The sequence below is a fragment of the Anguilla anguilla genome, chromosome 10 (assembly GCF_013347855.1).
Source record: "Anguilla anguilla isolate fAngAng1 chromosome 10, fAngAng1.pri, whole genome shotgun sequence".
NCBI classification, from domain to species: domain Eukaryota; kingdom Metazoa; phylum Chordata; class Actinopteri; order Anguilliformes; family Anguillidae; genus Anguilla; species Anguilla anguilla.
Genome location: NC_049210.1, coordinates 34,930,038 through 34,957,900, shown reverse-complemented (window position 1 = coordinate 34,957,900; position 27,863 = coordinate 34,930,038). Strand labels below are relative to the sequence as shown.

At 46.2% G+C, this 27,863-nt stretch overlaps 1 protein-coding gene across 1 annotated transcript in view; it reads right to left on the bottom strand.

The window, feature by feature from the left end:
- Nucleotides 1-27,863, bottom strand: part of LOC118206178 (probable E3 ubiquitin-protein ligase HERC2) — a 361,668-nt gene that overhangs the window by 202,501 nt on the left and 131,304 nt on the right. The window contains exons 6-7 of the mRNA XM_035378468.1: nt 14,482-14,606; nt 12,261-12,404 (exon numbers count right to left, since the gene is read on the bottom strand). Coding sequence (XP_035234359.1) covers nt 12,261-12,404; nt 14,482-14,606 — 269 coding nt within the window. The remainder of the gene's footprint in view (nt 1-12,260; nt 12,405-14,481; nt 14,607-27,863) is intronic.

The window sequence follows — 27,863 nt, the reverse complement described above, 5'->3', positions numbered from 1 at the left end:
GGCTAACCGCGCGAGCGAGAGCCCGGGGGGGGGGCGGCCGGTCGTCTGAGGACGGCCGGCTCTTCACCGGACCCACCCGAACGCGGCGGTGTCACCGGGACCGAAGCCGTTAATTAGAGATTCATTAAACAGCTGTCACCGTGAGCTGCGCTAAGCGATGGCACATAGCGTCTGATGCCCCGCATTGAGCCGATGTCTATCACTGACACAAAGCATTACTCGCCTTTCTTCGGCCGAGCACACAAAATGGTATCCATTTGTTCAGGGCACAGTCTAGAAGTCCCGCATTAAAGTCTCGCACGTACATTTCAGGGTACGGTTAACGCTGGATTATGTGCCCGTCTGTTTATGACGCCATGGTGACAGATTCTCTTTGTTTGGGGCGATGCTTTTATAGCTCACTTCTGCCAATAGCGACGCGAAGGTCGTACATTTGTCGTAAAGTAATGGCGCGTCTATGGCGTAATATTTCACCGTACCTTGAGCTTTGCGAAAGGTAACGGTACGGAGAGTCATTGAACATATGGATTTATGGATTCTTTAGAACTGTTGTATGGACAACAGCCGCCCGTGTGCATTTACTGAGCGCACGGCGCATATATGGTAAGCGAACGTGTTTGTGCTTTTTCAGCAAGATGAAAAAGGGAGAGAGAGGGGGAGAGAGAGAGAAAGAGAGAGAGAAGGGTGAAAGGAGTCAGCATCAATGGACAAAGTGCATTCCCCTTTGAATTAAACAGAGTGAGCATTAAAAAAAAAAAATGGAGCCTTGGAATCAAAGCCAGGCCCCTTCAAGGGCTCGCACTTGGCAATTGAATTGCCTGGAATAGGTTCTTATCCAAGGAGAAAGAGAGATGGAGGGAGGGAGAGAGAGAGAGAGAGAGAGAGAGAGAGAGTCCTGAGGAGCTGCAACCAGCACGGGGCGAAACTGCCCCCTTTTCTTCTGTGGGTGGAGTTTGCAGCTCCAACACTCAATTGACCTGTTTCCAAATAATCTACAGAAAAAAAAAAAAAAAAAAAAAAAAAAAAAATGAAGCTTAACTCCTCCAACAAGAGCAGTTTTCACAGTCTAGCACACAAAGAGGGGGATCGGGTGCGGAGAAGAGAGGGCTGGCCGCTTTGTGTCGGCCCACTTAAATCTTATTTCCAATTCACTAAATGTGTTATTTGACTTGGCAAGTGAGCCGGTATGTGTAGTCCATCAGCGGGGAGTCTAATCAGGGGAATGCCAAGTTCACAGCAGAACCTCTGAGAGGTATTAGCCCCCGCCACTGACCTTAAGCAAAGTGGGTGGTTCGGTCCAAAAAAAAAAAAAAAAAAAAAAACTGTGAATAGCATTAACCTCTTGCTTGAAGTTCAGGCCAATTTCAAATCGCCTTTCTTGCACAAATCCAAAGTTGGAGGGGGCATTTGGGAGAAGGGGGGGTGGGGGGGCGATATAAAAAAGGAGTGAGGGGAGTTTTTGAAAGAAAAAAAAAAAGAATTGATTGAAAAGTCGTGAAAGCCACTCCTAGCGTAGGCCTAGCTTGCGTAGCTGCTGCTGGTGGAGAGATTTTTGTCAGCTAAATCCCACCTGCAGGAATGGAAAATATTTCCCTGTTTGCTTTTTTTAAAATGTTAACAAAATCGAATGTCATAAGAACAGGCCTCTAAGAGTAATCTAAAATCCAAGGGGTGCAAAAATGTCAAAGTAAAGTTATTGCACAAGTGGAAAAAATCTAATCGAATGTTTCACAGAGTGACATGCTAAAACAGCAAACCAATTATCCTGGTTATCTTAAAAAATAAATCCTCTCTACTGGACTCCAGTTGAGTAGGGTTAACCAAAAGAATAACTATGGTATTCCAAAAATGCATGATTATGAAGTAAAGTATGATTCAAATAAACGTTAAATACTTAGCAAAAATGAGAAATTAGCTAATACTGTACACAAGCACAGCGCCACATCAAAATGCAACAGGAGTATATGAAATAGTGCGTGTTCTCATAATGTCTTGAGCTTGAAAAAAATATTTCATTTCAAAGAAATGTATCTTGAAAGTGGAATGTCACTTACGTTTACTTTTACAGAACATGATAACATTCTGGGACTGTTCTTTGTGGCTGGCATGGTTGTTAAAAAAAAAAAAAATAAATAAAAAAAAAAAAAACTATTTTTCCAGAGCGCTAAAATATTACTCTTCTTTCCCACCCTAACCTCATACCACTTGATGGCACAGAAAAAGAGCATGCTAAAGTAATCGCCGTTTTCCTCCGTGTGAGAAACTTCCAGGCCCAAGAGAGCCTTCCCACAGAATGAAAAGACAGCAAAAATCCCCTCTTCTGTGAAACGGGCGGCATGACGTCACCATTTCTCAACACAGCAGTGGAAGTGGAGGAGGAGGAGGAGGAGGAGGATGGATAAATTAGCCTCGAGGAGACTTAAGAGGCTGATATTATTGTAAACTTTAAGGAATTCTGGGATTGACGAATCGCCCCAAGGCTGCGGTCAGAAACGGGGAGGCACCGCGGCGTGACGCAGGGGCCCGAAGATTCATCGTCTCGCCCGAAAAATAAACAAATAAACGGCGCGGCTGGCAGCATCTCGAGGGTCAGGTCTTGTAAAACTCAAAGCAGCCTCGCTGTTTTTGGCAGTCTCGCGTTCTGTGCGGCTTTTGAAGAGGGATTGTTTTAAAAGGTACTGCAGCCCACGGGGAATGGCCATTTCCTCTTTCCCACTATAACACAAATGCGACTTCTATTTAGTTTTAGTTTTTTTTTTTTTAAACTGTTTATCTTTGATTGAAAATATATTACTAAGTGTGCTATGTGAACGGCCACATAATTTGCAGAAGGAATTATTACTTCCTGAAGCTACATTTACCATATCATACTCACAAAGTGATGCATAATCACAACAGATGAGTCCATAAAATTCTATGTCCATGACACACACACACACACACACAGAGGGAGGGAGAGAGAGGCAGAGAGAGAGAGAGAGAGGAGGGTATTTGGATATTTTTGGAATGCAAGGGATAAACTCTGAAGACTGCCAAAATGTTTTTACCCAAGTCACACATTCAATAAACATGGGAATTCAAATAATCACCACCACCACACCCCCACACACAGGCACAACAGACACACAAAATAGGACCGCATACATGGGAAAAAATGAGCAGCTATGGGAACAGAGCAGATAAGCTGACCAACTGAACTCGCTTCCCAAAGAAAACTTTGCTCAAAAGCTCGAGATTTCCATCTTGGGCTGAAAAACGTCTCCGACAGCTGTATCCCATCCACGTCCCGGTAATCAAGGGCTTCTTGGCACCGGTGATCACAGAAACCCAGATGATCTCCTAATGCATATATTTAAACATCATGTAAGATTCCCCTTCAACGAACCCTGGAACCGATATCAGCCTTCAGAAGGAAATCGCTCAAAACAAATATGTAAATCTGACGGGGGGGGGGGGGGGGGGTGAAGAAAAGAAAAGGCTATACAGAGGTTTATGTGCCGTACGCTCGGCGGAAAATACGTTTTCGAAGACGGATGAGCGCATTCTGCGTTTTTCACTTTTCGGCAAATAGAGCGACGTGAAATAAAAACGATTTATCCGGTTACGGAAACGCGGCTGAAAGGAGGGGGGGGGGGGGGGGAAAATCCTCAGACAAATCTGCGCTCCGAAACCCAAGGCATGCCTCGCGTCTGAAAGCAGAAGATGAGTGAATGCAAGATAAACACGGGGGATAAACATCTCAAACCTTAACAATGCACCCCAGGAGGATGATCACGACGAACCATCGCTGTAAAGTAACTCCGATGCGTTCGACGGGGGAAAGGAGTTCAAGCTGAAACATTAATAGGCCTGTGCTCATGTCTCACTGTATGGTACGCGAGGTAATGTGTCTTTTTTAATGCCGAAATTCATCGCTCCTAGAGAGCGGGAGAGCGTCGCAACAAAGGAATGACTAACGCTCGCTGTCAGCAAGGATGTGATTTCAGTGACCTTTGACCCCCCACTTCCCCCCTTCCCCAGAGCCCTGGGAGTTACTGTACCTGAAGCTCCGTTCCACAAACTGGGGGGTCACCGTGCTGCCCGTTGCATTCTGGGAGATCACATTAGCGCACACACTGCAAGACCAGGCCAGCTGAGGGCCAGGGAAGGCCCTGCCCCACGGCTTTTATTGTTCTGTTTGAACGAAACTTTATTGAGAATTTGCACACGTTTGGGGTTTGGCGGTTGGACAGTGTGTTCAGCTGAAGCACTCTTTTCTACCTCCCTACAGTTCAAAATCACCCCTTGACCATGCCAGTGTTCTGTGCGTAACTGGCCAAAAGGTGGACAGTGTTACAGTCACCAGCGAATTCTTCATCACATGCTATAGCGCCCCCTCTGGTTGATCAGCTGTCAGCAGTCTGCATGCAGAATGGCCACACAGCTGCGTAAGTACTGCAGTCCTCCGTCACCACGAGAGGGGAATTTACAAACTGATTGAGTGTTTAGCAATGCTACAAGCCTACAAATGCCGTTTAGCGTTCCAAACTGCCAGAGAAAAAAAGTGTTGTAAAAATGTTACAAATAAAGATATCATTCCAGCGCTGGAGCTGTAACAGACAAAAGGACGCTTACCGAAAATATGAATGCGTACTTGCAAGACAGCCGAGGAGTATTTCAGCTTATCACACAGTAAAAAAATGTTCCTACCTGTCTGTAGATTTATCTGCGGAAGAAGTTTGATTTAAGACACCGAGCTGTGCGGCGCCGTTTGAAGGAGCGGACTACATTTGAATGAGTTCCCATAACGATGGTGTGACGGGCGGGGCCCTTCTGATGGGCTGTCTGAGGACAGGAGGCGTCTCCAGAGGAATCGGGGGGGGGGGGGGGGCGTGTCAGCTTTTGTGGCCTTCCGACCGTCAAGAGTGAGGTGCTCACGATGTGTGTGGTGGTGGTGGTGGTGGTGGTGGGGGGGGTAGAGCGCAGAACTAGCACATGCTAAAAGCCGGTGAGATGTCAGGCTCCAGGGAACAGGGGTGTCAGAACCTGAGGGAGTCGGGGGTGGGGGTGGGGGGGGTGCAGGGGTGCTGGGGGACCGGATGTCAGGGTTCCAACGGTGGCCTGGTGTGAGCAAGCCTCCCTTTGCATCCTGCGGTCGCATATTAATTAATCAACAAACAATGGATGGGGGAGGGGGAGGGGGAGTGGAAAGGGGAGGGGGGGGGGGGCGAAAAACATGATGTACGTTGACAGCTTCTGACAGGGGCTGCAACCCGCACCCTTCAGGACTTCCCGCCCGCGTGCGCGGATCAACTCTCCAGCTGCTGCCAGTCAGCGGGAAAGACCGGCTTTGCTGCTTTCCTGATGTGCGTAGACAGCCACCCCCGGAGACTGCGGGCCCACACCAGCGGCTCCGGCAAGTCCTATCCACTCTGCCGCACAGGCAATCTGTTTCCTATATTACTAGCCGGTATCACTGTACTATGCACTATAAAACAGCAATTGAGCAGGAAATTAAGTTAGGGGATCAGTATTTGGCAGGAGAGAACGGTCTGTGGTCTTCCCGCATACAAGGACCATTAAATATCGCAGAAGTTTCTTGATAAATTTCCGTCTCCCTTCCTCCGCTTCCCGTTTTTTTTCTTCTTTCGTTTTTGGCGAGGACGGGAAACGACGCGTCCTGATGGGCATTTAAGCAGCTTTGAAGCGCGTCGGCCCGGGAACCGCTCCTCCGCGACGGAGGGGCGCTGGCGCGGGGTTTTAAAAACGTTTCGGCGGCTAAACGCGGAGCGCTCCCTCGCAGCGCCCCGCGCTCTCCTCCAGCGCTCTCTCCCCGCGCAAACAAACACGCGGTTTTGGAGGCCGGGCTCTTGAACCGAGCTCCTCCGGATTAACAGATGTGGAATTTCCGCGCTTTCTCCGCGTTCTCGCGCCCTCCCTCCCTCCTTCTCTCCCTCCCTCCCTCCCTCCCTCCCTCTCTCATCCTCCTGCTGTCTAATGTTTTTTTTTTTTTTTTTTGCGCCTTCTGTTTCTCCCACCTCGCTTTCGGTTCCTGCTGCTGAGATCCAGGAAGTGGGCGTCCCCACGGCGGGGCGGCTTTTGATTGACGGCGGGTGCAGCCGGAGTCTGGATCGCCTCGCACGGTTAGCGGCGCCCGGGGCGGTTCTGGAGAAGGCGGGCGGGTTTTGGATCGAGGGCCCGCGCGTGGTGCGGGGTGCCGTCTCTTCAGAGGTGCGGGGGAGACTGTTGCGTCTCAGCTGAGCGGCAGCGCGTTCACGCCCAAATTTGGGATTTCTGAGGCCTACAGAGTGAATGCACAGCACAATTAGAAATGGGCTGCTTTGCATAAACCATAGAATAAGAGACACATAAACCGTGAAAAAAAATATATATTCCGTCTGTTTACTGTAAGGTGGCGTTATGCAAGAATAAATCCTGCAGAATAAGCGTTCTACCCAGGCACACAATGAACACACAATATTGGCTGTAACCACTGGCGCTAAGAGAAATTTACAGTAACGCGTTTTGACCAATCTAGTCTACTTCAGGAAGCAGAAAGTGCCTGAGCTATGAGCCTGCGTTTCGAAGGTCCAGCCAGGTGACTGGCAGGCAGGTTAACCAACGGAAGGTGAGAGGGAGCAAGAGAGCAGTGGATCGACCAGAGCGAAAAAACGAAATAAAGTGTGTACTATGTAGAAATGCGCTCCACAAACACAAAACCTGCCTCCCTCTTCCTCTCTGCATGTGCGCGAGTGGTCGACTTTCCCCATGTCGACTTTGTCGTCTTTGTCAACGTTAGCATAGCATCGACAGCCCGTTAGCACGTCCATACGCATCGTTCCTCCATCTCGACTGCTTTCGTCCCGAGAACTGCTTAGGTTGATGAGCTAATTAATTCACTATCTCCTGTTTCCATTCGCACTGATAACTTGATATACTTAATTGGGAGGTTGAGCAGATGTACCGCGCATTGTTCGGATGGAGCTCACAATGGCTGCCTCATGTCGGACATATTGTCATTAACCTTGCCGTACTATCCAAGCTCAACCACCTCTTTCAGCGTCTCAGAGGATTCTGAAAGGGAAAACATGTGCATTTCGATATTTTGTCCCACTCAAAGAAAGTTAATTTTTGTTTCTTTTATTAACTACTTAATCATAAACCTAATTATGAAACTAATAATTAACTTCTCATTCAAATTAATTCTTGCGCTATTAAAATTCTACAGACTCTAATTAGAGAGGATATGTGGTAAAATGTCCTAGATCTTAACTTATTAATGAAAATTATTCATAGAAGACATCTGGAATTCATTGATTCTTACTTTTGGAAGATGTCTCCTTGTCTGTAGAAAGTATCACATGGTCTGCAGAATCTTTTCGTGCCAATAGAACAAGCAAAACAGGACTAAAATGTCATCTTATTAAACTGCTACTAATTCTGGTCGATAAATTATTAATAATAATAATAATAATAATAATAATAATAATAATAATAATAATAACAACCCTATTAAACGAGGACTTCCATACAAAGAAATAACCAACCTTCCCAGTGTAATATAAAAAATATATATTAAGATTAGATTCTAAAAATGCTTACAAATGTATTATAATTATTCATTGGCAGTGGGTAATGTTTTGAATTCCCATGAAGTACTATAGTGTCTGCCTGGAACGTATCAATTCCAATAAAATCCCTCTGAATTAAAGGTCCCGCTTCCCAATGCGACAAATAAACATGTCTGGACGTGTGTCACCCTGTTCACACAGCTGGCGATGGCAGTCCTGTTATCGACACAATGCATCTCACTTCCATTCCGGGGAAACGGCATTATCCGAAGATCAGATAGCGCGGCTAAATCTTCCGTCTGGTGACAACAGCCGACCGCCATTTCAACAGGTGCTGACAAACCCTGTTTGCACGCCTTTCGGGAGGGGGTGGGGGGGGGGGGGGGCAGGGTGTTAAACACTGGCCCGGTCCGAGCAGCCTACGCCACACAGACGCTCGGGGGGTGGGGGGCGGGGGTTAGGAGGCGGAAAGATGATTGTCATTATCAAAGGTGAATCGCCTGTTGTGTTGACAGCTGAATTAGGCGTCGCAATCGGCTGCTGCTAACGCGAGCTAGGACGATGCTACACCTATTAAACAAAAAGCAGAGATGTGGAGGGGAGGGAAGCTTGGGGGGGGGGGGGTGGTAATTTCCCCTCCTCCCCTTTCCCTGCCTGAAGGTTACGGAATGACTTGGGAAGCCCGGAGATAAGGAGCCAAACAGGGATAAACCCCACCGGAAGCAGGCTTGACGGACGCGCGCGGGCCGGCGTTAGCCACGCCGCGGCGGGCCTCGGCGAGAGAGCGGAGCGATGGAAAAGATACCCCGCCATTTGCCGGGCAGAAGTGGTCCTTAAAGATTTCACACTTTCAATTTCTTTGAATTATCAGCCATCTCCGGGACGTCAGTCATCCTGACAGGGCTCAGGTTCCCCCCGGCCTCGCGGGCCGGGCGGGTTATTGACAAAGCAATCCGGGGTGATGTAGCGCGACCGGATAAAACATTAGCCAAACAGCGGCCGCCCCATTACCTGCGGCGGAGGGCGTGTCCCCCGCTCTCTCTCCCTCCGTCTCTCTCTCTCTCTCTTGCTCGCTCACTTCCTCGTACAAACAGTGTGGATTAATTACAGCGCCTCTCTCCCAACACGCCCACCACAGCGCCCCCTGCCCACACGGAAATGCGCGCTATTTCCCTGTAACCGAGGTGAATATCACGAGAGGTCAAGTCAAGGCGGACCGAGCTGCGCTTAAAGCGAACGCTAACGAGAGAACACAACGTAACGGCATGAAACGGAAACCAGGTGGACTCTGTTTCCGTTTCGAAGAAGTATCGCGGAATTCGCATTAAACCAGACACGAACGCGCACACACGGCGAATTATTTAAAAGAGAAAAAGGGAAGCCGTCGTGAGGCACGGTTATAAATGTGCCGGAGCGTCGCAGGAAATGATGCGTGAACGCAGGCCCCGTATTAGCGTGCGAAGACTGAAACACGGGATTCTTCGGGGTGGGCGGGGGGGCGGGGGAGGGGAGGGGGAGGCGTCTGGGGCTGTATCGTTCCAGCTCGTCTCGCGGGCGTCCTGTCAGACGGCCGCGCGGACCCCGGCTCCGCCGCGCCGGGTGAGACTTAACGAAGGGAGCCCCCCCCCCACCCTCTGGTGACAGGCAGCGGCATTGAGCCGGTCATTTAATTAACCGGAGCGGCCCGTCCACCTGCTGCCCTCAATATGGCGCGGGTTCCGGCGAACTGTCTTTCAAACGCCGCTTTCGAACGGGCGCAGTCAGTTCCCCCCCCCCCACCCCACGCCCCCCCCCCCCGCGCTCCGCGAACCGGGGCCCTAATAACCGCCTCCCGTTCCCACGGTAACTCTATTTCCATCAAGCCTGTTTGACACAATTAGACCTCCTCTTTTTTTTAAATAAAAGACGGAATTAATTTGTGCGACTGTCCTGCTCCACTGACCCTCCGGCCCCTGCCGCCTCCGTTCCTCATCGGCTGCATCTCTGGTAATTCTGCGCTCTCACATTCATCAGCCCCCTAATGGAGCGCTGATTGGGGCTGCGCGTCGCTCTCCCCCGATGAAGATTAGTGCCCAAGATAAAATTAAACCAGTTATTCTTCCCTTTGGAAAATGCACTCGCACCGCGCACGCGTACACACACATTCACACATGCACACGCGCGCACACTCACCTACACACACACACACGCACACGCACGCGCAATCTCACCTACTGGTGCACATACACGCACACGCACACACAAGCACAAGCACACTCACCTACTCATACACACACATTTGCACACGCATTCACACACACACACATATGCACACGCATTCACACACACACACACACACACATTCACCTACTCATGCACATGCACACGCTCACATTCTCATGCACACACAAGCACACTCACCAACTCATAAACACACACATGTACACACATATACACACATACACATATACACTCCCAAGTGAGCACACAGGTATTTAAATGTGCACAAACAAGTTTAAGCACACACGCATGAGCACACACACAGTTACCACTAACCAAACTGAAAGACCGTCGCAGCACAAGCGAATACAGTCACGCTTCGTTTATGCTGAGCCTTAAAACCACAAAAACATTAATCAGACTGAGCAAGCATTTCTTTTCCACATTACGAATCCACGCCAGGCACCAATTATACTTTCACCGCAAAACAGGCAAACAGAAGCTAGGCCTATTATAGATCCGTCATACACGTCATCGTCTCAAAATATCGATACACAACAGCCTTCAATAGTTTGCTCCACGTCTAAAAATATTACGGTGCGTGTAAGCTCACCACTCTCTAATCACATAAATGGGACACATTCATTAGCCTTTCTGATCAAAGCCCATGGCTCTCCTCTCAGGATCAAGGCAATCAGTACAGCTGATCTTTGGCTCCTCTTATCGCATCACAGATTTGGACATTAATAAAACATGAGCCTGTGTTGACTTCTTATCAGCCGTATCTCATATATAACTGCCTGAATAACCTCTGTATAAAGTTTAGCTTTGAGAAAGATACTTCCAGCGATTTAGTGCAAATTGTCATAGGAAAAGTTAAAATAAAGTGCCCATGGTTACATGGGTGACAATGCATACATGAAGTAGCATTAGCTTAGCCATCTGGTATTTTGATTAGTCAAACAGATAAAGCAGAGGCTGGTCATCGTGTTGTTCAGTTGTTGACTTTGTGATGCCCTCTGTGTATGTGTAAATGTACATTGTGTATGTGTTTGTTTGTCTATGTATGTATGTATGTAGTGCTTCTATTTTGCGTTCTTGTGTGTGTTTTTGGCAGCTGAAGCAGTGGCATCAAAAGGGATGGCTTAAATACCATTACACTTTTACCAGGGCTAATAGCGGGAAGCGGCGCTAACGTGCTAGAAGGGCACCGTAAAAAGCGCTACGGCTGGAAGGATCGATGGCGGGAGCGCGGGATTGAAGCCGCGCCCGCCTGACGACCTCCAGCGTCCCAGGTTCACCGGGGGGGGAGGGGTGAAGGGAAAGCATTGGTGTACGCAGCGGGGAGTGGGGTGGGGGGTGGGGTGGCGAAGACCCGGGACATTTATCAGCCGAGACGACGCGAGCGTTTGTCAGCATCGCGAGGAGAGTGACTTTGAAATCCTCTGCAGTAAGGTGAAAAGGCTGTCAAGGCCCATTTTCTCTCTCTCTCTCTTTCTCTCTCATTCCCTCTCTCTCTCTCTCTCTGTTTATTATGTCGCAGCACTGGAGTTCTGAGCTCTTAATGATAGATGGTGATTGATTGAGAGCCCCCTGCTAAAAACACTTTGTCTGGATTTTATGCATTTCTTTATACACCATATAATGAATCCTGTTACACAGGGCTTATGAATCAGTTCAGAAAAGCACAGCGACAGTCCTTAAGGGTGAAGAAAATCCTGAAAATTACACAAAAACGCCTGATTGCCAGCGCTCTATGATTCTGAAAAGTATACAGAGTAAGAAATGTACCATGTATGTGGAATCATATGCTTTGACAAAAGCCATACTCATGGATGGCATTCATTGTACCTGAGCCACAGTTAGCCCAAAGCAGTCTCCTGTATATGTGGCTAAATACACACGACTGTAGACCAGATGTGGATCAGAATCAATTGGATCAGTCAACCAGGAGGGACCAAAAACACTGTAGCTCAACCCCAAATGCAGTGACCCTGTACACTGCAGTAGAACCCAAATGCAGTGACCTGGTACACTGCAGTAGAACCCAAACACAGCGACCCTGTACACTGCAGCTGAACCCAAATGCAGTGACCCTGTGCACTGCTGCAGAACCCAAACGCAGTGACGTTGTACACTGCTGCAGAACCCAAACGCAATGACCCTGTACACTGCAGTAGAACCCAAATTCAGTCACCCTGCACACTGCAATAGAACCCAAACACAGTGATCCATCCTGTACACTGCAGTAGAACCCAAATGCAGTGACCCAGTACACTGCAGTAGAACCCAAACACAATGACCCTGTACCCTACAATAGAACCCAAATGCAGTGACCCTGTACACTGCAGTGGAACCCAAACACAATGACCCTGTACCCTACAATAGAACCCAAACGCAGTGACCCTTTACACTGCAGTGGAACCCAAACTCACTGATCCTGTACGTTGCAGTAGAAGCCAAACGCAGTGACCCTGTACAATGCAGCAGAAATTAACCCCAGTGGCCTACCCGTGAGCAGCAGGCTGTGCCAGCAGCCCCCTCGCACCGCATTCACCGAGACGGGGGGTAAGGGCACTTCCTCCGGAACAGGCAGGTTCCTCCTGAGATTCCCGCAGGCCCGTCCGCACCCCCACTGGAACACCTTCCCATTGCCTGCAGGGAACGCCAGCGCAGTCAGTCAGTGAACTCCGCAATCAATCAAACAGCCAATCATCCAATCAATCAATCATTACATTTCTCACAATGGCAAAGGGGCTGCAATCACTTGGATGACTGAGCATACATTTGCATGTGTGTCTGTGTGCATGTGACACACACACGCATAGAAACATCCGTGCACACGCACACACACACGCACACACAAAGCTCAGTGTGGTGTATGTGCATGTGCACCACACATATCTTAGCAATATGTAAAAAAAAAAACATTTTATTCATATATTTTTATATTGATATTACACTTTGATCCGTGACAGCAATCACTCGCTGTTATTTCCAGTAGTGGCGCAATCAAAATGAGGGCAGTGAAGTGTGTTGAACAAGTATTTCCTTAGGAATGATTATCTAAATCAAACGTATCCTGCAGGCCAGGAGCTACCCTGGTCCTACGAGCACAGAGGCCACTGCCAGACCAGCCATTACCTCTCTAAGGACATCCCAAAAGTCTCCTCTGCTCCTCCTCCACGCACTCACTTGAATGCGTTTCTACTGAAATCCACTGCGAGGCAGCCCCTGACAACTGGGACAGGGTTCTCTTTTAACCCTTTGAAGAACTGGCTTTTTGGAACGTTTTTTTTTTCTTTTAAGAAAAATTCTGAGTGTTCTAGAACTCCATTGCTTTTGATTACCAGTAGTGATTGTGACATCAGCATTAGAATGTTCAGTGAAGAACATTCTAATCACATACTTGCGATGTCACACCTTTAAAGGCTCTACGGATGACCTCGTCACCCTTTCCTGCACTTACTCTGGCCTGCCCCAGTTTAACGAGGCCCAGAGGCGGCCCCACCTAACACCCCCCCTTCCCCCCACCCGATGGGCCGCTTGAACATGGCCCCCCTCGCCCCACCCTCGCACCGCGGCGAGGGTGTTGTCCTTGTTGTGGCGCCGCCCGCGAGATAAATTATGAATGCAAGCGTGAAAGCGGTAAAATTTGTTGTATCTTCTATTATCTCCATGTTAAAGGCCACAAAAGCTCTCCGGTGAAGTCGGCCATTAAGAAATGACAGGTATTGCTATCAGCCTTCTTTATAGCCTATTACCTGCAATGACAGCAGCTGCTGCAGAGCCACAGTGGAGCCTATCACATTATTTGCAGCTAAAGTCAGCTACTGTGTCATTTCGCCTCATTTTCTTGACAGTGCTATCATAAATCCGTTCAGCTGCGGGGGGAAGTGTCGACCGCCTCGATTATCTTCATAGCCCGAATGGATCCAGAAATGTATGTAACAGGCAGTGACTGTTACGGATCAGGCGGAGGGGCCATTCTCTCTCTCTCTCTCTCTCTCTCTCTCCCTCTCTCCCTCTCTCCCTCTCTTTCTCTGCTGTCAGGTCTGCCAGGCAGCCCCAATGGCGAGAGGTTTTTTTTTTTTTTTTTTCCCCTCTCTCTACCGTTCGTTTGTAATTGAGGAAAAACAGCTGAACTTTCAGGCACTGGAGCTGTTCATAAACGCCCTGGCTTTCTCCTTCGCCCAGCGCGGCGCGGGCTCTGCAGTGGAGTGTGATAGCCACTCCGCTAACCTGGGGTCCTGAGGGGTCACAAAGGGGTCAAGGAGGATGAGCTTGGATGGGCCCATATGCCATAGCATATATGTGTATACATGTATACCTAACACATACGCGCATGCAACGTACACATACGTATGCTGTACAGCATGTACGCCTGTTATAAATAATTTAATAAATAATATATAATCAGTAATAATTCAAAATAAATGCAGGTATTACTCCATGTATTTATTTTAATGTTTTTTGTGATAATGCAATAAAGTTAAATTCAGTACTTCTAAGTGAGGCTAGCAAGGACCAGAATTTATACATCACAACTGTGACTTCACTTGGGCTTCCTGAATAGAAAAATGTCCAAAATACCTATTTTTTAGGAAATATAAATTGGTCTTTAAAGGTAAAAAAAACAAAAACCCTGACTTCAAGACGACTGTATTTAAACACAGGTAATTTCCAGTGAAGAGGGATAGAAGATCCGATTGGTTACTTCAGACCGCATTACCTGAGAGGGCCAGATTGTGATTGGCCCCACAGGCGATGCTGGTGATGTTCTCAAGGTCCTCGACGAATCGCGGAACGGCAGCGTCTTCACAGGAACGTGAGCCGATCTGGCCGTAGTCATTCGCCCTGGGAAAAGCGTAATGCAGGGGTAAAAACACACAGTACGCTAGCCGAATTTAATTTACAAAATGGCACACTCGTTGGTTTAGATGTGCATCTCGCAGTTAGAGATGAGAGGGAGGGAGGAAAAGAGGGAGTGAGAGGGTAGGAGGGAGGGAGAGAGAGAGAGAGAGAGAGACTGATTTTTTATATAAAGTGCATCTCTACTTGAATCACTCCAAGCTGGAATATTGTAATTGAACTCAAGTGCTTTTTAGGGTCCTAGACCACACATTGAAAGTAAATGTTGTTATATTTTTAAAGCACGTTACTGAGAGAAGTGTGATTGCCAGAGATCATAGCTCTGTATGACACAACAACAAAATGATGTGAATAGACAGAGGAAAATGTTATGATCTGGTTGAAACATTGAAATGGCCACATTCATTTATATAACTATATTACTAAAAATCATTACATTGGCATTATATTACATCATATTATTAGATAAATTAAGTGTTAAAAATTTAAATAATCAAATGTGACTAGGACATTTCATAACAACCATATCTATATGGAGTATCTGTGATGCACAGACTACATGCTTCGGCACAGGACAGTTTCTCCATTATAAACCACAATAGGCCATTCTGGATAAAGAAGACCCTTTATAATGTAACCTTCACATTGTGGATTCGAGCAACTGCATTATAAAGAGAGTATGTTATATAAAAAACTTTGTACATGAGCACCAAACAAATACATACAATTACACACACGCACACACACATACATAATACATAAATCATAACAGTTCCCAACACTGACATTGAAAAAAAAACGTCAAGGCTTTTATTCTTTTATATCTTTTAAAATATATAATTCTTTTATATTTAATATGGTTGCAAAATGGCTTCGTTCATTTTTTTTTATCCACAGCACCACGGGGAAAACTATTTTCAGCCTGAAACAAACTGAAAGGCTAATTAGAATGAAGGTTAAAAAGTGCTCGGGAGTACGGTGGGCAATTTGCATCTGTCACCTTTGTTGCATCTGTTCCAAGTCCCATTCAACTTTTTGTTCACTTTTTTTTTCCTTTTTTTTTCTCTTTTTTTGTGGGGCGCGTTGGGCCGCGGCTATTTAAGCTCACCTCCTACCTACAGGACCCTTTGTTCCGGGGCTTCTTTTAGGCGGTAATGAGCCGTCCCGACAAAAACCGGGAGAAATTAATGAATCATTACGAGTCCGGGCCTCGAAACGTTCCAAATCCTTCCCCCCAACCTCCCCCCCCCCCCCCCCCCCCCCCCCCCCCCACCCGCCCCCCCGCCCCCCCCTTCGCCCCCGATCCTCGCAGCTCTCTCTGAGTCCGGCAGAAAGGCCTTAACACCTCCCTATCAATTAGAGACAATTACCGCTTCGCAGCTCGCATACTAAAGCAAAAAAAAAAAAAAAGGGGGCCTCCCCAGCTGAAGGGTGTGCGGGAGAGTGCGGCAGATTTGAATGGGGTGTAGTGGGGGGGGGGGGGGGGGGGGGTGCTCCTTTTCAAATGCGCCTCCCTCCTTTACCGCCAGGATAAGCCTCAAAAAACGTAGAGCCCCACTGAATGAACTGACCTGGAGACGACGACGACGACAAAAAACTTTTCTCTGTGGTTTTTTTTTTTTTTTCCTTATTCCTTTTCTTAAAGATTGTTTTCCGAATTGTCGAAACGAAATTATATCATGGCGGCCGTTCTGATGAAAACCCGACGACACCTGAACTCGGGTGGTCCGGAGCTGGACAGGCCCCAGTGAACATAACTTCAGCAAAAGACTGAAAACTCACAAATAAACACACTCCATAACACATACCATTTATTTTCAGCCATGCAGGCCAGTGGTGCAGTTTACACCATGAATGCTATGTAACTGACCCAAGGTAAAAGGCAGCAGTTTAGCAGAATGACCTACTTCTTCACAATTAAGTAAAATAATGTAATTTATAATTTAGATTAGATTCCTTTACCCAGAAATAATTTATTTTGCTCCGCAGAAATGTGACACACACAGACGGACACACACGCACGCACCGCACACACACACACGCACACACACAGTGTGCATGTACAGTATGTGTGTGCCAGTAAAGACATCTCCAGAAGTTGAATTGTTATGCAAGCAGTGGGAAGATTTGCATTCCTTAATAGCCACGTCCTAACAACACTTAAGTGAAGGCAGTAAAAATAATCAATGCAATAAAAAAGATTACAGAGTATAAAATCCGTGAAATCTTTAATTAAGCTTCAAATTTGTGTAATGCGCTCTTCCAGGTCCCTAGTTATTAGTTAGTACACCGGCACCAGATAAACAATCACATATCAAACACCGCGAGAAAATCCACACTAATAACCTCTTTCTTGTTTAATTTTCCAACATTTAATACACATAAGCTTTTTAACAGCCTTTTTCTCTATTTTACATTTTCATTTAGAGAGAAATATTATAATTATCCTTTCATAGTCATCACATTTCTACTCCTCCTCCACACCTGGAGGAGAAAGAGAAATGCCTGTAAGCGAAAGCGGGGGTGGGTGGGTGCGGGTGAGGGGGGGGGGGGGGGGTGGGGGGGGGGGGGGGGTTCACATGGTTTGTGAAGGTTTAAAATGGCAAATCCAGGGATACTGTAATATCCCCCCCTTAGAGATCAATTCCATGTCAGAAATCCAGCCCAGAGAAATGACATTCCTTGGGATTTCCTACAGGAACACCCGGCTTTGTGATATGCTGAGATTCTCCTGAATAAACAAGCTTCATTCCAAGTCTGTGTAAAGCTTGGCGGAAACTGGCTTCACTTCCTCATGAATATACAATAAGACGGAATCTCTATTCTCATCACTACTGATTGATTCTACCACTAGGATTCTGATGATTCTGCCATTATTACAATTATATAATTTAGCAAAACGGTGGTCCTTCAATGTTGACATTGCTATAGTCGCTAAAGAAAACTACTCACTTCACACTCATGTTGTAAACAGGGAAATTGACAAAGCAGCATTACCATGGAAGGGAGCACTAAACAGCTTAGTTCATTATTCAGATTTGTGAGCGCTTTGCGAGAGGGTGATCATTTGCCTTGTGCTTTCTTCTTAATCATTCTTGATTTTTTCGCCTCAGTCACGCGGGTGTGGTCAAGCGCGACCGTGTTTTCGGTGTCATTCGAACGGCGGACACCGAAAAGACAAGATGACACTCTGACGCGACATCACTTTCAATCATTACAATGCCACTGGCCACACATGAAAAAAAAAAAAGCGAAAGCGAGACTCTCAGCCAGCTGTGTGACAACTTATTAGCTTTCGAAATGCACAATAAATTCTTCCACATACTCTGTTTCTCATACAGCCTTGCTGGTCTAATTACTACATTGACTCAGATTAAGCGCCTCTGTGATGTTCTGCCAACTTCAATATACCAGTCTGTTAAAGTTTATTAAATAAAACAACCAAGGATCTTTTTTCTTCTTTTTTTTTTTTTTTCCCAGGGTAATGTGCGGTTTCCATTTATTGAATCCCAGCATGCACCAGCGGCCCCAGCCTATAAAGTCCAAGCAAAGTGGCACGCATCACGCTCTGGCTCCCTCTCAACACCACGCTGCTTTGTTTACAAGGCATCCGGTGTCACATTTTCTACCTGCTTTGCGGATGACGGCCCGTACCACCTGGTGGGCTCTGAGCAGACAGGTTCTCGGGAACTCTTGGGAGGGGGGTGGGGATGGGGGGTGGGGGGTGGAATCAGACGTTCCATCACTCAGACCCCCAGGTGTCTGCCCCGGTTGGTCAATTTCAGGTCACGACCAGTGTGGAAATAGCAGTACAGAAATGTCCGTTGTTTCTCATAGCCTGCTGCAGCTGACTTTGCTGCAGAGGGCAATGCTATGTTATGTCATAACTGCAAGCAGGGAAAAGACAATGTGCTGGAATAGGGATGTATTCTCTGGTGGATTTGTGGGTTATACTTCCAGAAGGACACAACAGGCCCTCCATTAGCAACGTGGTGTATATAAAACGGATAGTTCCAATCCTGCATGCTGATTGGTCAATATAGCATTTTAGCTGTGCTAAAATACACAATATAGCAACAGCTTACAGCTTACTTACTGTGTATAATATCACTGCACACCTTTAATAAGAGGTTGGATCATTTACAGTAGCTAACGTTATTAGCCCGACAACTTTTAACATTTAGGTAAGCTACATTTGAGAAAGCCCTCGATAAATAATGGTGCATCAAACCAGGACAATAATATGGACAGTTTTAACTTGTATTGAACACTGGTGTCTTTTTATTCACTGTAATGATGTCACCTCCATTTTATGAAAGCAATAAAGCAATAAGGCTCTGCTGCGCATTGTGCAGATCAGCAGCCTTTAGCTGTAACTATACTCACAATATAGCATGGCCTCTCGTGCCTTACTGCTAAATTGGTAAACACTTGAGACTGCGTTTTTAAAGTCTGATATTAATTGTTTAAAAATCAACACAAAGGTAAACCTGTTGTGTATGTTTTCATTCGAACCTTCACGGGAACTGTAAACGCCGACGATAATATCATGTTGTTAATTCTCGCACGGAGGCTGCGATCACAGAACAAAAACATAATTCTTGATAATTAAGATCCTGCCTCATTAAGGTTGTTTTGACACTTAAACATGCAAGCATGCAGATGCTACAGCTTATTTCAGTAATAATGAGGCATACAAGTTTGGTTACACAGTCTACTTTTCAGAATGGAAACTGGGCATTTAAAAACGATTTCATAGTTCATTTCCAAGACAACCCACATAGCGAAACAAAGGGGGAGATTCACAGCACTGTACAGCTGTACTGTGTTTGTGTGCCTGTGTGAAGGGGGGGGAGGGGTGGGGGCAGCTGTCATTTTTTTCCCACTGCGTTTTCATCTGTGTTTAAAATCAATAGTTACACCAAGCAACATTCTCAGTAAAATTGTGCATTCTCGAAACCTTTCAACTCTAACAGCGCACAGCTTAAGTCGCTAGCAATCGTATGAATGCGGCCACTCTAAAGATCAATGCAGTAATAACTGCTGTGTTTTTCTTAAATGTAAAATTGAATTCATTGCAGGCATCAAGTTCCCCAAAAGTCAAATGCCTCAATAAAGCAAAAAAATTTTTTTTATTTTGTATTTTTTTAGTTTTCTGTTTTTTGCTCTTGTTTTTTATTTGTTTGCATGTGTCAGGTCTTCTGGCTTCATTTCAAGCTTTGCAATATCTAAGCGCCTGTAAAAAAAAAAAAAAAAAAAAAGCTGGATGGTGAGGAGGTTTTTTGTTAGTCAGAGGATGGTGACTCAATGTTGGGGGGGTGGGGGTTGGGTTGAGGTTGGGGGGGGGGGGGTGTCTGGATAAGAAGCAGACTCTCGGTGGAACGCAGCCCAGAACCGCCAACCCTCCTGATCCACGAGCCACCAAACTCCCACACGGAGCTCCAAGGCTAACCGGCAGTGTTCCAACGCTGAGGAGGAAAGGGGGGTGGGAAGGGGGGGGGGGGGTAATACGGTCATCAGCCAAAAGACGACCTGCATGGTCACCTTCCACCAGTAAAATTCCAGGCATGCAAACCCAACACACGTCCGCACAAAGGCCAAACAGTGGCATGCCAAAAAAAAAAAGTTAATTCTAATTTTTCTTTCATTGTCTGTTCAGTTACCCCACGGCACCCCACATGGGCAGGCATTTTACAGTCTCTGCGTGTTAAACTGGGCCTCTTTTAAACATCGCAAACAAGCTAAACCTGCTCCTAAAGGATATTCACGACTTGTCTCATTTCAAAACTCCTAGTCAGGCAAACGAAAGAAATAAAAGCTACAGGGTCAGCCATGAAATTTTAAAATTCAATGAGGTAAAATACAACGGGCCATAAAAAATTAATGCGCGCGGTAAAGTTCTGCTTGTGGTAATATTTCTAAATTGCGACTGTCTATAAAACAGGCAGATCTCTATTTATTTACAAGCCTTAGAGCAGTGACTTCAACTGAAAGCAGGTGGGGGGGCATTTGTTTGAAGTCCTCTTATGAATGTTGACTCAGACACCTAAGTAAGTGCCCATAAATCTTGATGAGGATCTTAGAGAAGTTCCCCTTGAGGAAATAACTTCTGGACTTATGTTCTCTCTCTTCCTCCTTACTATTAAACATTTGGATATGCTTCAGCAAAATGGCTTCAAATGAGTCTCCAAAGAGCAGGGCTAAATTTAGGGGTGTCTTTCCGTGATGTACCCAGAGGACTAGCTAAACAAAGATGGCCACAACTAACTCCCAAGAAGGGTGTTCCTTAGCTGTGATTTACTCTCAGGTTAAAGCAAATCATGGTCTATTCATTACATTTCTGCTCAAGTTCCTCTGTGTTTTAGATCTTAATGGATATGTATGAGGTAATCACAGACCATGTGACAGACTCGTTTGGAATACAGAAATTAATTTTCACTGAAGTGAACTTATCCAATAAAAAACAACTGATATTGTCTGCGAATGGTCCTTCATAAGAGCTTTACAACTACTTCATAAGCACAACATAGACAAACATAAATGTTTATATAAACCATATGGTATGTCATAGTATTGTCACCTGCAGAATCAGCGGGGACATAACATGCTTATTTGCAGTTTTTGAAATACCTATCCATGAATGCTTAAGTAGTTCCAATAAAGGTGTTATGTTTTCATGAAGGAGTTACTTAACTCATATAAAGGACTTACCATCATATAGAGCACGCCCAAAAAAAAAAAATTCTGTAACTCATGGCTGGAGAGACAGAAAGGGGAAGATGATGAGAAGAATATTTCTGTTTGCTTCAATGAGGAGAAATTCTCTCCAATCCCTTACCGTAGCCCAAATCAAACCACTTCTTTGTTTCCTGGTTTATTTGTTTTGGTCACAGAGGTTCATCAGGATAATAAAACAGCTTCATGATGAGGGTGTGACCTGTTCTTTAAGGAGTGGGGCTGTGGCTTTTTGAAGTTTCTCTGTGTGTGTGCATTAGCTCTGACAGAAGCATCTGCTCAGCTCTAATTTCAGACAGAGGGGATGATGCAGTCTTGATGACTGCGGATGACTCTTGATGAGTCATCCCCATTTTTTCAAACATGTATTTCATTTGATCTTTTTAATAGGTTGGAGCGTTCATGCAGTATCGTAAGGGGGGTTAGATTAGTATCGGTACTGGCCCAAACGGTTGTCCCAGGGATGATCAACGCTTGGGTCACTTTCTCTGTTACTCTGATCAGATTAATGAATTAAGCATGCTACCTTGTGGTCTGCCAAGGCCCGGAAGGCCTTAGAACACAATCTACTCACATTAAATCCGACCCTCTGGATTAATGGAGGGAAGGATTGTAATGTTGTCGCTTTCTTGTTCTCCTGAAAAGTGCAGTGTTCTTCAGTGAAGAACAGTTCAGGAAAACAAAGTAGGCTTAACCGGAGGTCTAAAGGGCAAGAAGTTATTTGACGCAATATGATATTTCAAGCTGAACCAAACAAAAACAACAGCAAAAAAAAAAACATCATTACATTTCTTCGACAATATTAGTACTCAGAGAGGCGAGCGCTGATGTTCAGCCAAGAAGATTATTTCTCGCACTCTAGCGCCCCGTTCCTTCTGCTGTGACACCCTTAGCTCGAAGGTTCCGCTGTGAGGCAACCCTGATTTCGCTCTGCCGCGATGCGCTCTCACAATTTAAACCTGTGAAGAGGCCCGATTTCAGGCTCGGTGGCTCAAAAGTGCAAAAGGTGAGGCTGGTCACCCCTCGGATGGAGAGGTGGAGAGAGGGAGGAGCGTCTGGGCCACGAGATCCAAAGGCAGTCGGGCGAGGTGCAAATCTGCCACCTCCTCTATTCCAGGGCACCCACCCTCCCCCACCCCACCGCCCCCCCCCCCACCGCATCCGTGACCTGGTCACTGCCTCAGACTGCTCTTATTACCCGGTCCCCATTCCCGACTGCCAGTAGGTATCTGTTCACACCTTCCGAGCACAACAGGAAAAGGCGCTAACGCTCGGCTTCGGGATATGTCAGAGCGCGCTTACAAGTGTTTTCGAGACGCGGACGAGCCGACTGTTGGCGAAGGGGTACTCTGAGGGGGGAGGCGGCCAAGCTCGGCAATCCGTCCTCCGCTCCGGCTGATAATGGCTTTCACGCACTGGCCTGAGAGAGCTGTGATGTCATCTTCGAGATTCTCGCTTTGAACTTCTGCAGATTTTAGGCCCCCCTGCCACTGTAGAGCGTTGCCATAGGCCGGCCGTTGTATTTAAATATACCTGCGGTTTCCTGTGGTTTGTTTTCCTTTTGACTGACTGTTGTGGGAATGTTTCAGTGCGCCGACCTGTATTCCTGGACATGAAGTCATCCCCATTGCAGCCTGGATTCCAAAACCCCGAAGGCGGCCATTTTATCATCACCCCTAACAGAGATCTTGTACAATAACATTTTCAGTGTTAAATCAATTCTTTCAGAGTACATATGGTTCCTATTGGACATTTTACTGTGTGCACCCCACAACAAATGCTATTGGCACACAATACTCATCTTGTAAGCCCTAAATATTTTGGTATGCGCATTAAAGGGTTATTAAAATGTTGTTGTCGCTTCACTTTCAAAATGTGGCAATGAATTTGTTCCCATGGCAGTTATACAACGAGTAGGGACGTTTAGCTCAGTGTTCCTGTCGAGCTCCCAAAATGGCTCTTGACATCTTGCTACCGAATAGTGCCCCCTATGGCTGGCTGGCTATGCAGTCCCTGCCCGCACCCAACATTCCCCCCTCGAGCCCTCAGTCGACATTCGAGGTTGAATAAAGTTTAACAAACGGAACTGGTCAGGAAGGAGAACTGAAATCGGCAGCCTTTCTAAAACTGTTGGAGCAGACTTGTTTACAGAATCCGGAGTCGCATTCGCTCCTAATTTCGGGGTGGTAAACATTGGCAGGAGCCTTAATGAGCACGAGCCATGTTTTTTTTTCTCTCGTAGATCTGTGTTTGCTTTCCTCGGTGGATAAAATATGCTTTCCAAGCTTGAAGCAATTAGGCACGTCTTCATAGTATAATCATCCCTGATTACCTGTTTGCTTAGTAGAACACACAACATTTACAGTCTCTGAATGGAATTAAGTTTATTTGCGATGATTGAATGCGATAAAGAAATTGAGAAAGTGCGGGGGGTGGGGGGGAACCTAACCAAAACCAATAGTTATTACAGAAATTCCACAGAGCAAGCTCCACAACAGCACACTGTCACTCAGTAGCGTCTAGTGTCAGCCGTTTCAGCTGAAATTGCAGTAGCCCTTCAAACAACGACATCCACATTTGCGAGCTCAAAGAAAGATTGGATTGCAATTGAGCAAACCCACAAGCTTTTGAAAACCTCAATGAATGGCCACTTTCATCTGCATAATGCCAAATCCAGGTTGATAACAGCCATTAATAGACCGCACCACAGAAGCCTTCACAAGATACAGCGTTTAGTATAACTATGTTCAGCCAGTCATTTTAAGGCATTTAACATCACATCAACAGCAGCTATTAACAGTGGTGGTGAGAGTAGCACGGTAAGTAAAAAGCATTTTTTGGGGGGGGTGGGGGGGGGGGGGTGTAGAGACTGAATCTCTCACTGCAGTGTAGGCTGAAGTGTGTTGTGGTCATTAGCGCTTCTCAGTGTCTTCTCAGTCCTCCGGCTATACGCCGTTAGCCTGGAGCCCACTCGATCCCACCGCGCTATATACAGTAACAATTTTGTTGACGTCTCTCTGGAAGCGGGGCTGCGCTTTGCCGTTTCTTAATTTTTTTTTTTTTTAAGTTCGCTGCAAGGCATAGTGTGATAAGAGCAGAAAAAACTCCTTTTTTTCAAACGAGAAACACGCCAAGTCTGACATAATCCAATCCGGTCTGTTTTCATAAGCTTTTGTCTTGCGTTTTTTGCTTCTCTTTTGGACTTTCGCTTGGTTTCGGCGAAGGGTAGAAAACCCGAAATGACACAATTCGGTCGCACTTGTATGGTGGAGAGGCCCTGATCCAAACAGCTTTTCTCCTGTAAAACCCTTGAAGACCCACACACATTTAAATCTGGCCCCGGGGGCAGAAGGCAGTATAACACAAGAAATAAAGATAAAGCAATCAAGGCCAAGAAAAAACTACACACACACACACACACACGCATATATATATATATATATATATATATATATATATACAGGCATCTACCTTTACCATGGCAACAGTATGCATGTCAACTTCAAAAATTGTAAATCTTGCTACAAAATGAGCATAGGCTTTCTGCCTATAGGAATGCCCATGAATGCACATACATTTCTTGAGAGACTTGGACATGCGAGTGTGTGTGGAGGGGAGGGGGGGGCAGATAAACAATACGGTAATAACAAGCGATACGTCAGGGTGCTGAAAAGATGGTTTAACGGTCAATTATGGAGGGAAAATGCATGACAGGGTTGTTAGCGGCTCAGCCGTTTGCGCTCACAACCACAAAGAACCACAGGGTCTTCCTGTAAATAAACCTGTTAGGAAGCAATTTGCTTTGCCCATCAATGCTGGGAAGAAAAATGAGAAATTCAAAAGAAGATGACAGGAATTAACCCTTTAGCGACTGGCTCACGATTTTTATTTATTTATTTTTTGCCACCAGTCCTACAAAGAAGTTTGTCAGGTGCGCCAGAGAAATTACTAGCATTTTTTCTTAGGCAGGCCATTTTAGATGCCACATCCTCCAACAGATCAGTAGATGAGAAGAAGGACCAGTGTATGTGTGTGTGTGTGGGGGAAGGGGGGAGGTTCACAGTATCAAATGTGAGGGGGGGGGGGGGGGGGTTGGCGTGGGTTCAAAAGATGCCATGCGATCGGAGGGCAAGGGTGTTAAAGCTTCGAGGGGCGAGAAGGCGGCGGATTCTCCACCCGCGCCGAATCGCGCAGGCGCACCGCGCGCGAGGGCCCGCCCCTCCGCTCCTCTCCGCTACCGTTCCAAGGCCCCACGCTGCGCCACTTTCACGCGGGGAGACGCCGACGCGCCGCGGAGACGTCTCCACTCCTCAATAACATCTGACAACGGCGCAAACTGGGAAACCGTGTGGGCCGCTCTGGAGCAGAGCCTCAGCGCGTCTCTCTTCCGCTCGCAAACGGCGCTTCACCCAAAGATGGGAAACACAATCAACACACCGGAGGCACTAAGAGATCTGTAACACGTATTATGTCACAAAAAATAACAAGCTCTCTTGACGGGACTGATTGTCTTTGAATCACTGATCTTTGTAAAGGAGTGTGTAATGTCGAGCTCGGTCTGCATTAGGGTACGCACGCCACCACGGTACTCGTGATTTCCTTTCAACCTACTCCTCTCAAAGACACATCCGGCACATTTCGCTAAATGCAAACATGTCCCCCTCCACCCAGAGCGTCATCTCTATTTAAGGTTTTTTTTTTCCCCTGCTTTTTTTTTTTTCCCCACTACTGTACATCCGGCACTATTGTGTCACAACTGAATGAATCACGACCGTCGAAAATATTAACGGTTTGTACTTTCGGTTTGTTCATATTCTAAAGAGCAAACCGTAAGTACGGAACAGAGCCGGTATTTTAATTGGAGCCGAACTCGAACATGTATTTACTGCTATTTTCTCGCCTGGTATGATTTCCGGTGTGTGTCTGTATGGACCAATGACACACTGCACAGAGATTAATTAAAGTAGAGATTAAATTAATCGAGGACGTAACAGCTAGCTTTTCGGTGCCAAGGTCTTACAACAAGTAGGCCATGTTTCCCGGGGCAACAGCTAATATTTAGGAACAAAATAACTTCCAACAGGGAAAACACATCGTTGCAAATCTGGTATTTTAAACCGTTACACAGTTGCAGAATTTCTCGTTAATTAAAAGTTATTTTAGTTACTGCATTGGCTTCTCGCGCCATAACCCCATCAGTGTCTTGCAATAGGAATGCAACTGCAATGCCGCCATAATGACAAGCACACGCTCATACCTGCAAAGTCAATCTGTGGTATCAACGCAGACATGCATAAAATATGACAATATGATTAGTATGGCATACTGTGAATTTCTGTTATTTTCTGAGCCATGCAGAGACATTTTCTGTGCAGCTGTACATAACCTGGGACTGTGCATGACCTTGGACTACCGGCCAGATAACGCATGCTGATGCTAATGAACACTTCATGCATGTTGCGATTTGTAATGTATCTTGGGTGACCATACTCCATGGAGGACCTTAAATGGAATTAACCTGCAATAATGGAAATATACTGTAAATTGATATGGTACGAATGAAATGTGGAACAAATCAAGATTTTCTCAGAATAAGAAACACAAGAAAGGGCGACGAAATATGGGGCTATCACAGCAAAAACGGGGGCCCCCTATATAGTCATACGGGTACCCTCATGAGAATCTAATCTAATCCATGCATAAATTCTGTAAAAAATGAAACCTGCACATATTTTCAGTTAGCACATATAAAACCTCTATATCTAATTCATAACAATCACAAATATGATGACACATCTTTTATATTTTTTAAATAAAATACCTATGGCACTCAAATTTATTACCAAACAATCAGACCAAATTACCTAACCGAGAACGTTACGACGACCAGCTACAGGGTAAACAGGGGTCATTTGCTTAGTCACCCGGTGGAAACGCGCCCTCCTCGACGGCCGGGGGCCTGGCTCTCCGGGGGGAACCCTTAGCGGATGTTTCCGGAAACACTCGAGTGTAATAATAATGCACTTGGGCGAGATGCACGCAGGTCCTCATAATTCACCCTCATTTGCATCCGGCTCCTTCGCTTCCCGAGCTGCGGCCTTTTTCGCTCCCCTCTAAGTACCCCAATAAATTCAAACGTAATGCTCTTAAATGAGATCACTTACATGTGTCTTTTTTCCTCCGTTATATTTATAATCTGGCACTCTGGCCTTGATTAACAAATGGCACTCGAGGAGCGCGCGCGCGATCTTTCATCCCGAATGCGGACGCGGAGTTCGCGCGGGACCGGCGGGGACGCCCGGAGCGCGCGCACGCGAGGGTGAAATCACCCCTCTCTGAGTCAGACGGGCGTTTGACGCACGCTGTCCGAGGATGATGTTTCTTATGGCCGGCGATAATGTTTACAACACACCCAAAATGTACACGGATTAAGGTGACTGCTAATTTAATTAATGAATTTCATTTAATTTAATTAAAAACAAAGCACCAGGATCTGCCTCACTTCTG